Source organism: Lithobates pipiens, unplaced genomic scaffold (genome assembly GCF_037356315.1).
Source record: "Lithobates pipiens isolate NorthernLeopardFrog02 unplaced genomic scaffold, aLitPip1_a1.2 Scaffold_44, whole genome shotgun sequence".
Taxonomy (NCBI): Eukaryota; Metazoa; Chordata; class Amphibia; order Anura; family Ranidae; genus Lithobates; species Lithobates pipiens.
The window spans coordinates 3,843,804-3,857,692 of NW_027507870.1; the positions used below are offsets into that span (position 1 = coordinate 3,843,804).

The following is a 13,889-nucleotide window of genomic DNA, read 5'->3' on the forward strand; positions in this document are numbered from 1 at the left end:
ATTATTATTGATATCACGTAAAAAAAAAAAAACCTTTAAAAATTTGTTTGCAATAACTCCATCAGTATCACCAGCAAAGCTACTTGATTATTATCCCATTAAAGCGGGAGTCCGCCGGGAGCTCCGCCGTTTTTTTTTTTTAAAAGCCAGCAGCTACAAATACTGCAGCTGCTGACTTTTAAAATAGTGACACTTACCCGCCCAGCGCGCCCGCGATGTCGGCACCCGAAGCCGATCTCTCGATTGTCTCTCGGGTGCTGCCGCCACCATCTTGGGTATGGTAATCAGGAAGTGGAGCCTTTCGGGCTTCATTTCCCGGTTCCCTACTGCGCATGTGCGAGTCGCGCTGCGCAATAAGGATGGTCCCCGCTGTCTCTGGGATCCGTGTGTTTCCCAGCAGGCACCGGGGGACTTTCGGAAAGGGGCGTCGATTCTGCGGAAAGGGGCGTAGATTCTGCAGAATCTACACCGGAAGTGGGTGCAGATACCTGTACTGTACAGGTACCTGCACCCCCCTCCCCCTTGAAAGGTGCCAATTGTGGCGCCGGAGGGGGGGAGGATTCCAATGAGCGGAAGCTCCACTTTAGGGTGGACCTCCGCTTTAAAGAAGAAGAGAATTGTGCGCTGCCTTTGGAGTCTTCCTAATTTTCCACGTCACGAATGTCAATTCTCCATTACGAGCGCTAGCTTACAAGACCGACCGCTTCTGCTTCTGAGCATGCGCAGACTTTTGTGCGACGGACTTGTGTACACAGGATCGGAAAGTCCGACAGCAGCTAGCCAACATTTGTTGGCGGAAAGTCCGGCAGCAAATGTTCGTTGGAGCGCACACACGGTCGGACTTTCATGCCAACAAGCTCGCATCCAACATTTCCCGTCTGAAAGTCCGACCGTGTGTACGTGGCATAATACTGAGAAGATAGGGCATCTTTTATAAATGAGTGGATAACGGGTCCTACATAAATAATGAGCAGGTAAGTGGTCCTAATATTAGAGGCAGATATTTTTTTTTTATGGTGGCCTCAAATAAATATCTTCCGATTTATGGAATGGGGAAGCAATGACCACCAATAATCACTGAGCAGTTTTGGCTATCTGCTGTTGTTCAATAGGAATACCAGACTGCAACAATGCATCAAAATCATTTGTATTGAACTATAATAAAAAACGTAACAGATTACTGGGGGATGCTTTGCAGTAAATAGAGGTGCTGTTGAACCTTCCTTATCAGATATGAGGTGTTGAGGCTCTAGGTCGGGTCCTCAGATAAATAAACTTTATGTACTCACTCTTCCAAAAAAAATAAATCAAAATATGTGATCAGATGTGTTTAGCCTCGTACACACGATAGGACTTTGTACAAACTTTCCCGTGGATTTCTGTAAAAAGGGCGTTGGCCGAGAACTTGTATTGCATACACAGGACTTTTTCCGCCAACTTTCACCAAATCCCGCGTTTTTTTTCTGCTCTCTTTACCGCCACCTTTGGTCAACTTCTGTATTGTTGTCTGATCTTTTGCATTGGTTCTGAGCACGCGTGTTTGTACTTTGTACAAAAGTCCGATGGTTTCCTGTACACACGATCAGACTTTTGCTCCATCGAACTTTTGTTGCCGGAAAGTTTGTCCGTTCGCACAGCCAACAAAAGTCAGATGAAAACCAAAAAAGTTTGTCCGATGGAGCGTACACACGGTCGGATGTTGCTCCAAAACAGCTAATTTGCATGTTTGTTGTCAAAAAGTCTGATCGTGTGTATGGGCCTTAACTCATCTACTTCCCTATTTGCTTTAAAAAAACACACAATGGTTTTTATCCTAATTATCCTAATTATCCTAAGTGCCCGTTCACACTACCGCGACTTGTCAGGCGACCTAGTCGCCTGACAAGTCGCGCTCCGTTCTGTACTATAGAACCGTTCTAATAAGAGCGACTCAAGTCGCTCCGACTTAGAAAAAGGTTCCTGTACTATTTTTGGGGCGACTTCAGGCGACTTGCATTGACTTCTATACAGTAGTCGTTTTACAAGTCGCTGCTGAAGTTGTGTGCAGGTCGCGTCTGTGAGTCGCGCTGCAAGTCGCGTCGCCCCCTGTGTGAAAGGGCACTAATTCCCTCTGCTGGAAGATAAACATTAGACATGTGCGCCGTCATTAAATTTGTTTCGTTCCACTTCGTATTGGAATTAATTCGTATTTTCGTCATTTGTGTCTGAAATTTCTTAATGAAATACTAATTTTCGTTTTCGGTTCGTTTTCGTAACAATTACGAATGTTCGTTATGATGAATTTATCAATTATTTTATTTATTTCAAGAAACAACCAAGTTGACAGAAGTATATATATATATTAACAGAGGCCCTAGAGAATAAAATGGTGTGTGTTGCAATTTTTTTACGTCACACGGTATTTTTCAAATGCATTTTTTGGGGGAAAAGAGATACTTTCATGAATTAAAGAAAATCAAAACATTAAAGTTTATTTATTTATTGTACTAAGGCCGGGTTCACACCGCTGCGATGCGGGAACGCCGCGAATCCGCGGCGTTTTCCCGCATTGCATTACTCCCGCCGGCAGTTCACACTGCCCTATGCGGACGGCTGGGAGTGTCAATGTTATGTTAATGACACCCCCAGATCCGTCCGCATATCGCAGTGCGATCTGCCGACTCGCACAGGAATCGGATCGCATGGTGTGAACCCCCATGCGATCCGATTCTGTTGCGGACCAAAAAAAGGGTCCCGTGCGAGTTTGCTGCGGAGATCGGATGTGATTTGCGGTGCGAATCACATCCGGATCTCCCCCCGCAGCAGTGTGAACCCAGCCTTATATAGCACTGTCAATTTAATGGGCTATTAATATTTATTTATTTATTTTAAACAGGCAATCTACTTTCAGAACAATACGCATCCTCCTCCCATGCCTGGCTTTGCTGCTCATTCTGGTGGTCTGCGCTTTTCTTCTTTGGTTGGCGAATCGTAAACATCAACGTAAGGAAAAAAAAATATTCTAATCTCTAATCAGTCATATTTTCTTATAGGGAGTGAGGGATCCCACATCTATGTGTTCCAGCTAAAGCAATGACCAATTCATTACAGATGAGAGATGATTTCTGATTGGTTAATCAGGTCATTGAGTGATTAATCAGTGTAGCGCTAAGTATTAAGTGGCAAATACATGTGAGTATGATTAAACATACAATATGATTAAACTCAAACAATATGGTGCACAGAAACCAGTTAGTGCAAAAAAACAAACAGAAAATTGGACACGCGTGTCTTACGACAGTGGGTCATAAAAGCTTGGGATCCCAATCTGAAGCTGTGTGTAGATGAGGACTTTGGAAGGATCCAAAATATTAAAAAGTGATCACATGAAGATGTGATAAAAACGCGTTTCAACAACTATAGGTCTTCAACAGGCCCTGTTGAAGACCTATAGTTGTCGAAACGCGTCGGGAGCTTCTCTGTACCCCACATTGCTTTTTATCGATTGTTTTGGATATCCTTTTATTTTTATCTTCATGTGATCACTTTTTAATATTTTGCATGTCATTTGCGACATATAGCAATAAATTTATCGGTCTTTGTTCGACCTGCACCATTTGGAGCCCCCTTTGTGTTCTTTTTTTTCCATGTACCACAAAACAATTTTTTTCTCACCATTTTGAGCTTTGGAGAAAAGGAGAGAGTGAGTTCTGGACACGTTTGCGATACAAGTGCCAGCTTCCTTGGAGTCCCAAGACGGAGAGGCGAGGACTCTTCCATCAGGATCCTTCCGTCATCTACACACAGCTTCAGACTGTGATCCCAAGCTTTTATGACCCACTGTCGTAAGACACGCGTGCCCAACTTCACTGGTAAGAGTCCCCATCTTATCATCTGTAGAACGGTGTAGATGTGTCTTCAGACAACTGGTCTTAGCCCTTGTACACACGGTCGGAGAATCCGTCGGAATGTGTCTTATCGGACCGTGTCGTCGGATAATCCGACTGTGTGTGGTATGCATCGGACTGATTCCGTCGGAATATCCGTCGGACCCAATTTTCCAACATGTTGGAAATATTTCCCGACCAACTGGGCCGATCGGACATACTCCGATCATGTGTAGAGAATTTTGATCGGACCAAGTGCCACGCATGCTCAGATCACATTCCTACATCAAAGCTATTGGCTACTAGCCTGAACGTAGTCCCATCGTAACGAAATTACGTCATCACGTTCTGAAAGGTCGGATTTTTCGCCAACTTTGTCCGACCGTGTGTATGCAACAGTTTCGGACAAAATCCGACAGGCAGAATCTGACGGATTTGGTTGTGGAAATCTCCGACCGTGTGTACAGGGGCTTAAGCTTCTCGCATTCCAATTCAGGTTGAATCTGTGTTCTGATAATATCTCACTGGATTATTCACTGTTCTGGACTTTCACAGTTGCAGGACTCATTGGATTGAGTTCCATAATTTTTTGTTTAATTTTCTGTTTGGTTTTTGCATCAACTGGTTTCTGTGCACCATATTGTTTGGGTTTCATCATATTGTATGTTTACCCTATCATGACTGCACCTATTTTTGGCATTTGGTGTTTACAAGTTAAAATCCATATTTTTTGCTAGAAAATTACTTGGAACCCCCAAACATTATATATATATTTTTTAGCAGAGACTCTAGAGAATAAAACGGCGATTGTTGGAATATTTTATGTCACACGGTATTTGCGCAGTGGTGTTTTAAACACAACTTTTTGGGAAAAGGGACACTTTCATGAATTTAAAAAAACAACGAAACAGTAAAATTAGCCCAATTTTTTTTTCCATAATGTGAAAGATAATGTTACGCCGATTAAATAGATACCAAACATGTCACACTTTATAATTGAACGCACTCATGGATTGACGACAAAGTACGGTACCTAAAAATCTCAATAGTTGACGCTTTAATTTTTTTTTACAGTTACCAGGTAAGCGTTACAAAGGAGGTCTAGGGCTAGAATTATTGCTCTCGCTCTGACGATCGCGGCGATACCTCACATGTGTGATTTGAACACCGTTTACATATGCGGGCGTGACTTCCGTATGCGTTTTCTTTGCTTCGCGAGCTCGCGGGGACGGTGGGCGCTTTTAAAAAATGTTTTTATTTATTTATTTAATTTATTTTAAAATTATTAAATTGTTTATTAAAAAAAAAATACATTTTGATCACTTTTATTGCTGTCACAAGGAATGTAAACATCCCTTGTGACAGTAATAGGTGGTGACAGGTACTCTTTATGGAGGGATCGGGGGTCTAAAAGACCCCCCACCCCTCCTTTACACTTCAAAGTATTCAGATCACTGAAAACAGCGATTCTGAATACCGTATATATTTTTATTAAAACCGGCGCCATTGGCAGCCGAGTAAACGGGAAGTGACGTCATGACGTCACTTCCGTGTTTACTATTAGGAGACTGGAATGAAGCCGATTACGGTGTCATTCCAGTCCCTCCCTAGCCGCTGGAAGCGGCAGATGTGAGATCGGTGCTTCCGATTGAACGGGAGCCCCGGTAAGAGTGGCGGGAGGCGGCGGGAGGTCCCCTCCCGCTCCTCCGGCATAACCGCCGAGCGGCTTTTAGCCGCATCGGTTGTTATAGCTGGATAGCCGATCGCCCGCTCTGCAAAACGGTACCGGGATGATGCCTGCAGGTGTGGGCACCATCCCGGTATAACCCCCGGAAGCCGAGTACGCACATCTGCGTACGCTCAGCGGGAAAGGGTTAATCATACTCACATGTATTTGTCAATTAATACTTAGCGCTACACTAATTAATCACTCATCTGTTGGGCTTTGTATGCTTGAGTGTTAGCTGCTCACTTGTTACAATTTATCTTCATTAGCACAGTGTTTTCCCTCACGATTAATCTGGTCATTGTACATCATTCATGAACCCTTACATCAGGGCCCTGCTAAATATTTCCTTCAAATCCCATCTGCTCTGCCATGTTTCTGTAATCAGTATTTATTATATATGTAGATTGGTGCAGCCATATTTCTTTATTACATAGGAATGTTGGACTTCCTACTTAGTAGAGCAGAACTTTGTTAATAAACATCCAATGAAACCCTCAGCTCTCTATGCAGCTAGTTTAAGCAGAAGTTATTTAACAAAAAAACTGACCACCAATTTGCTTGTAAAAAAAAAAGTTGAGCTCTACTTTAACAACCCACCGCCCTGCGTATAATAAAATGACAATGGGTGGGATCCCCTCTTGTTCTGGGGTGATGTCATACGATGTCACCCCAGTCTAGCCGTGCAGCTCGGCGATCTCCGTCGTGCCGTGTTCCTAGGATGTAAACAGCCGATGACGCGGCTCTTTACCCATGTGATCAGCTGTGTCCAATCATAGCCGGTCACATGTAAATACGGAAGTGCCGTTTATCTGCTCTCCTCGACTCACAGTGACAGAGTGTAAGGCGAAGGAGAGCCGATCAGTGGCATCTCCTCACAGGGGGTGGAGAAGGAATTCCCCCTTAGGGACTTTAATGGCCCAATTAGTAGTACACAAAAGATAGATAAAAAGAAGTATACAAAGTTTATTGGAAAATACAATAATGTTTTCAATACATGTTTCTATTCTTTCGAGTCCTGATTAGAATTGGCCCGCCTATGTTACGCCCCTTGTTACCATAAATGTACAATTGTAATATTAATGTGATACCTACGTAATCATGTGTATAAAAACCTTCAATTGCGTCATAATAAAGCAGAACAGTTATGTGGAATGATGCTAAGTGTATATTTTCTCTCTGTTCCCTACTGCAGTAATTCATTTTTAACCACTAATATGTGGATAATATGTGAATAGGAGTTGCCTATCTATAAAACTTCCGGGTCAGATGCATATACATGGAAAAACATAGAAAAATGCAGCTCTAGAAGAGTCTAAGACCGCTATACATTTCAAGTCACCACAGCAGGACATCCGGACCACACCCGACGCTTTTCAGAAACCTCTTTCTTCAGGGTTGTATAGAACAGTTTTACCTCTATATTTAAAAGCAAACAACAAATGATAATAGATAACATGCACAGGAAAACATATGTATAGACATGTAAACAGAATATACAATCATTAGTTGTTCAAGGAGAGAACATCAGACTAAGCCCCTGTACACACGGTCGGAGATTCCGACAACCAAATCCGTTGGATTTTGTCCGACGGATCTTGTCCGAAACTGTTGCATACACACGGTCGGACAAAGTTGTCGGAAAATCCGATCTTTCAGAACGTGATGACGTAATTTCATTACGATGGGACTACGTTCAGGCTAGTAGCCAATAGCTTTGATGCAGGAATTTGATCTGAGCATGTGTGGCACTTTGTCCGATCGGAATTCTCTACACATGATCGGAGTATGTCCGATCGGACCAGTTTGTCGGAAAATATTTCCAGCAAGTTGGAAAATTTGGTCTGACGGATATTCCGAAGGAAACAGTCCGATGCATACCACACACAGTCAGATTATCCGAATAAACGGTCCAATAGGACACATTCCGACGGAATCTCTGACCGTGTGTAAAAGGGCTAAAGGTGTATAAGAAAAAAGCACACTTATGTATGTAGCGGCCACATCCCGTTGCAAGGTGGCCTTGACTTATTGGGCTTACCGGTTACCTTCTCCTGGCCTGCTCTTCCACGTCTAGGGGTTCCCAGGCTTGATACCCAACGACTTGAACACTGACACAGATGAAGTCCTTTAACAAAGGTTTTATTTTGCAGTAGTAACATCCAATAACACAGTCTCTTGTGGGAACAGAGGGCACGGGTGAAGAACTTGGGCACCTTGAAATGCTGGCCTAGCAAAGTCTCTACTTCCACCCAGAGAGTAGCCACTCGCAGCTGGGTACTTCAAGGCTGAACAGATCTCTAGCCAGAGATCATGGCAGTCAACACGTTGACTTAAAACTTGAAACAATCCTACGAACGTGGACAAGTTGTAACTAAGGGTGAACAGGAACCTTTTCCCTCAGTATCTGGAACGTTTCCCATCTCCTCAATGGTACTGGAAAAGCGTGAATTTGTCAATGCACTACCCAACTCAGGAAACAGGCACTTCCCATAATGCCACTTGCCGGCCCTCTTCTGGTTACTTCCACGAGCTGTGGTGCCCCTCCAAGCTGAGAGCACACCCGGACACCTTGAGTCCCCCCTCAGTTACTGTGCCTCGGACCAGCCGGCTCCGAGACTCGGGAACAGATGGATCCCTACCCCAGACCAGACGGGTCTACCAGGGGCCTCTAACAGGAACATGTTGTGGGATGTCAAACACCCCGTGACCGGGACTCCTCACGGGGCTACCCCGGTCCTGGAACCAGAACAGACCACACGGGTCTCACGAACACCTCTCCCTGAACATGTGACCCACACCACTTAAGTACCCCTTCCCAGACTCCTCAGCGGGCCCCGGCACTCCCACTGATTGGTTCCGAGAAGGCTGATACCTAAACATCCAACCAGGCCTGGTTCTGGCCTGTCATGTGCACCTCACCGTTCACATGACCAGGCAGAACTTCCAAACACAGCCTGGCCAGACTGATGTTAAGGCCAACCTATGTAATTAACCCTCAGAACCCCACTACTGTTCTGAGGCAAAAAACTAAATTTACATGTGTGTGACATTCTGTCCAAAATGTCATCCGCTAAACTTACATGTTGCCAAAATAAATACAGGTACATATCACAGATACAGAGTGATTTTTTAAAAGCCAGATAGTCATGCCCCAACCAGGATCCAGGCAGTGCAGCTAGAAGGCCTCCAAAGATGGAAACATAGCAGTGAGCAGCCAGCGAGACCAGCAATGATAAAATCATACCCACCAAGGGTGTAAAGTACCCTTGGTGGTAAAGTACTTGTGAGGACTGCTTTATAAAACTAAAGGGGTCGTCATGGTCTATTTGGACAGAGAAAGAAAAAAAGGGGGAGGTGTATAGCAAGATATATCAAAGATTTTTTTTTCTTTCAAAATGTTTTATTTTATTTGTACAATACAACATCCGTTAGCGATATATCATAACCCAAATGCATTATAAAACCATAGAAAACAGAATAAATATTGCGCTAACCAAAAAAAGAAGAAAATAAGTGTATAAACCAGCAGCTACATACGAACATAACCAACTTCATATAAAACACAAACAATACAATGTAGCGCTAACAAGTGCTGTGGAAAAACACGTGACAAAAAATAATAAAAAAAAGGGAGAAAGTCAATGAATAAACTCCAAGTGTTCAGTCAATGCAAAAAGTCCTTAGAGTCCTCATAGGACAAACATATGGTATTTCACATAATCTAGAAGCTAGAAGGTGATCTTGAAGACATCTTAAAGCACTGGATTCTAGGTGAAAGATGAACAAGATGGGTACTTTTACCAGAACCATAAGATCATTCGTGCGTGTAAATATAAATGGATCTCCACAGGTCTGCCAGCCGTTGGGTTTACTGTGAGTCTTCTGGTCATAGGAGGAAGGATCCGTATCGTCCCTAAGATTCCTTTTTCCCAAGGGTCCCGATGGAATGGACGGACAAGCTCAACTCCGACAAAAAAACAGGAAGGATGGATAACTCCAGACTGGGACTAAGATGGTCCAGGGCAGGTGCTGGGACCTTCCTTGCTGTAAGCACTTTCAGGACTTCTAGGTCAGATGAGAAGTGGGAGACACTCTTTATGATGCCTTTAGATGCTTTATCATATTAGGGAGAAGAAAGAGCCAATCAATAAGGATGAGCTTCGAGTTTGAGTGGAACTCATGTTCGACTTGAACATTGCCTGCAACAATTTGGGCTGTTCGCGGCAAATTCGAAAAGCCGGGAACACCCTGTACAAGTCTATGGGAGAAATCTAAAGTGCTAATTTTAAAGGCTAATATGCAAGTTATTGTCCTAAAAAGTGTTTGGGGACCCGGGTCCTGCCCCAGGGGACATGGATCAATGCAAAAATTTTTTTGAAAACTGACATTTTTTCGGGAACAGTGATTTTAATAACGATTAAAGTGAAACAATAAAAGTGTAATATTCCTATGTACCGTAATTTCTTACCTGGCGGGTGTCTATAGTATGCCTGTGAAGGGGCGCATGTTTCCTGTGCTTAGAACTGTCCCTGCACAAAGTGTCCTTTCGCAAGGAAAAAAAGTCATATATAATCACTCGCGGCTATAATGAATTTTTGGCTCCCCATAATACAGATAACAGTCATTGATAAAAAAAAAAAAGTGTGGAGTTCCCCCAAATTCAATTACCAGGCCCTTCAGGTCTTGTATGGATATTAAGGGGAACTTCGTGTAATTTTTTTTAAAAAAAATGACGGGGGGTTCCCCCCAAATATCCATACCAGACCCTTCAGGTCTGGTATGGATTTTAAGAGGAACTCCATGCCAAATAAAAAAAAAAATGGTGTGGAGTTCCCCCTAAAAATCCATACCAGACCCTTTATCCGAGCACGCAACCTGGCAGGCCGCAGGATGAGAGAGCGCCCCCCCTCCTGAACAGTACCAGGCCACATGCCCTCAACATTGGGAGGATGCTTTGGGGGTCTGTGACCCCTCAAAGCACCATGTCCCCTGGCCGGTGGTTGTGGGGGTCTGCGGGCGGGGGGCTTATCAGAATCTGAAAGCTCCCTTTAACAAGGGGACCCCCAGATCCCGCCCCCCCATTTGAAATGGTAAGGGGGTACAAAAGTACCCCTACATTTTACAAAGAAAGTGTAAAAAAATTTAAAAAACACACACACACACACACACCATTGGGAAAAGTCCTTTATTAAAAATAAAAAAAATTAAAAAATGATTCCTGCGGTGGTAATCCACTCTTGCTATCCAGCGGTGGATGATTATCTCTCTGGGGTCCAGCGATGGGTGATCTCTCCCTCCAGTGCAGTGCATCCATCCTCTGTCTCCACCGGAGACACTGAGGGAATCCCGGCAGCCTGACACTTCTAAGCTGAGGAGGGCGGGGCCACCTGTCACCTGACCCCATCCCTCTCTGATGCAAGGGGAAAGCCAGGCTTCCCCAGTGACGTGCGGGTGACCACCCGCAGGTTTCCATTACATCAGAGGGGGGCGGGGTCACCCGTACGTCACTGGGGAAGCCAGGCTTTCCCCCCCCTTTTTTTTTTTTTATCAATGCATTTCAATGACTGTTCTCTGTATTACGGGGAGCCAACAATTCATAATAGCTGCGAGTGATTTTAAATGACTTTTTTTCCTGCAAAAATGACACTTTGTGCAGGGACAGTTCTAAGCACGGGACTATACACAACCCCCAGGTACGAAATTTAAAGGAATATTACACTTTTATTGTTTCACTTTAATCATTATTAAAATCACTGCTCCCGAAAAAACAGGCGTTTTTAAAACTTCTTTTTGCATTGATCCATGTCCCCTGGGGCAGGACCCGGGTCCCCAAACACTTTTTAGGACAGTAACTTGCATATTAGCCTTTAAAATTAGCACTTTAGATTTTGAACATTCGAGTCCCATAGACTTTAATAGGGTGCTAAAGTTCACATGAAGTTTAGGTCTGTTGGCAGGTTCTGGTGCGAACTGAACAGGGAGGTGTTCGGCTCATCCCTACCAATCCACAGGAGAAGATTTGAGGGCCCAGAGCGGGCAGATAATATTTATGGTTGTACCCCTGGTATGAGGGAGTTACCCATATGTCCAGGTTTCCCAAGTTGCTTCAAACTGAGCTGTGGTGTTTAGGAGGATGCCAGTCAGTTTCTCTTGAGACATAATCCAAGAAATTTTACGTTTAGCAGCTGCAAGGGAGACCCTGGGTTTCTAGGCTTTGGCTATAGTAAGCTTGGCGCCCAGTAAAATGAAGTGGATTAATTTGCAGTTGTATTTAGAAGTCTTGGGTAGATTTGCATTGAGAAGGGCATTGGCAGGGGTTCTTGGTATTTGGAGATCTGTCACTTTTTGGATCAGGGAAAAAAATCCTGCTCCAGAACGACCTTATTCTGGGGCACTCCCACCAGATGTGGGCCATAGATCCTGTAAGTTGGGCATCCTCGGAAACACCGAGGGTCTGTCGTTGGATACATTTTGTACCATCTGGTCATTACCAAAGAATTTTTATTTATTTTATCATAACATATACATGCAATAGATATATATATGTGTGTGTGTGTGTGTGTCTATATATATATATATATATATATACACATGTCCAGGGACCATAGTATATAATATATACCATCCATGGATATGCAGGATAGAGTATTGCTGGAATTATTATCAATAGCAGGCAGTTTACTTTTGGGGGTAATGTTGTGGCTGGCCTTGTATGTTATGGTTAGCATTTTGAATTTTACACGGTGGGGGAGGGGAATCCAGTGAAGGGATTGGCAGAGAGGGGCGGCAGTCACGGATCGATTAGTGAGGTGTATTAGTCTAGCAGCAGCATTCATAATAGGCTGAAGGGGGGAGGAGCCTGTGTAAGGGTCGGCCATTAAGGAGAGAATTGCCATAGTCAAGGCGGGAAATAATCAAGGAGTGAACGAGTTGCTTTGTGGTGTCATTAGTCAGGAAGGTGGAATTCCGGAGATGTTGCGGAGGTGAAGGTGGCAGGATTTAGCCAGTGATTGGATATGGGGGCTGAAGGAGAGGTCAGAGTCAAGGATTACACCCAGGACCCTGGCATGTGTGGAGGGACCAATGGTTGTGGTGTTGATATCAATGGTGAAGTCACAGTCGGGGGGATCGTGAAAGAGAAAATATTACAAGCTCAGTTTTAGAAAGAGATTGAGTTTGGGGAAGTGGTGTGACATCCATACTGATATGTCATTCAGTAAGTTTGAGATCCGTGAGGAGATCGAGGGGGTGAGTCTATCTTGCAATGCATCTGCCTCAATTTTTCTTTCCTCAAAAGATTTTTATTGATATTTTCAATCATAACATAGTCAAATAGACAGGTTAACTTACAAACTTACATAAAACACTTCTGTCAAGAAGTGGATTTGTGTAGTTTGCTGAGTATCTTTATCAACACATGGGCTAGTATAACAATTTCATGTAGGTTGTGTTACCATCCTTTGGTTATTCGGTTTTTCGAGAGTGAAGGTAGAGGAGTTGAATACCCACTCGAGCAGCCTGGTCGGTGCTATACTGTACTCGGTTAGGCACAACTCCCTCCTTCCTATATAGAATACATCTTAAAAGTGCGATTCAATACATCCCACGTGATTCAGACAAGAAAGAAACAATGAACCATTGAAATACATCCATATAATGTCTATCTATCAAAGTTTAGAGCTACAGGCCTTGACAATACCTGGGGATCTAGTCCAGTCTTTCCATGGTTGCCACATTCTGAGGCGCTGTACCTTGTCTTTGTGTCTTAATGCCAGTGTTGATTCATGGGTGAAGTGTACGTGGGTTGTTCGCACCACTTCACTCAGCGTAGGAGGGTCTGGAGTCCTCCATTTTCTAGTGATATTGAGTCTTGCTGATAGTAATACATGTGCTACGATATTTCTGATCGGGTTCGGGTATTGCTCTATGTCTAAGAATAAAAGTGCTAGTGAAGGTCTCAGAGGGATTATCATTTGAGTGATGTCAGAGAGTAAATGGAAGATTGATTTCCAATAATGTGTTCATTTGGGGCATTTCCAGAATATGTGGAGCATATCCCCACTCTGTCCACACTTCCTCCAACATGTATCATCTAGTTTTGTGTCATATTTGGATAATCTATCAGGAGTTAGATACCATCGTTGTGTCATTTTAATTGCTAGTTCCCAAAGGGTGGAGCAACAGGTAGCTTTGTATGTGCATTTACAGGCTTTTTCCCACCTATCCGCTGTATAGGTGCATCCCTAGGTCTGATTCCCATCTAAGTAGTGGGGTTGATTTGGTAAAGATATATT

General features: G+C 43.7%; 1 protein-coding gene across 2 annotated transcripts in view; it reads left to right on the forward strand.

Annotated features, from left to right (window-relative positions):
- Positions 1 to 13,889, forward strand: part of LOC143956894 (uncharacterized) — a 94,414-nt gene that overhangs the window by 50,742 nt on the left and 29,783 nt on the right. For both annotated transcript variants that reach the window (XM_077467062.1, XM_077467063.1), the window contains one exon: positions 2,876 to 2,982. In XM_077467062.1, the coding sequence (XP_077323188.1) occupies positions 2,876 to 2,982 (107 nt within the window). The remainder of the gene's footprint in view (positions 1 to 2,875; positions 2,983 to 13,889) is intronic.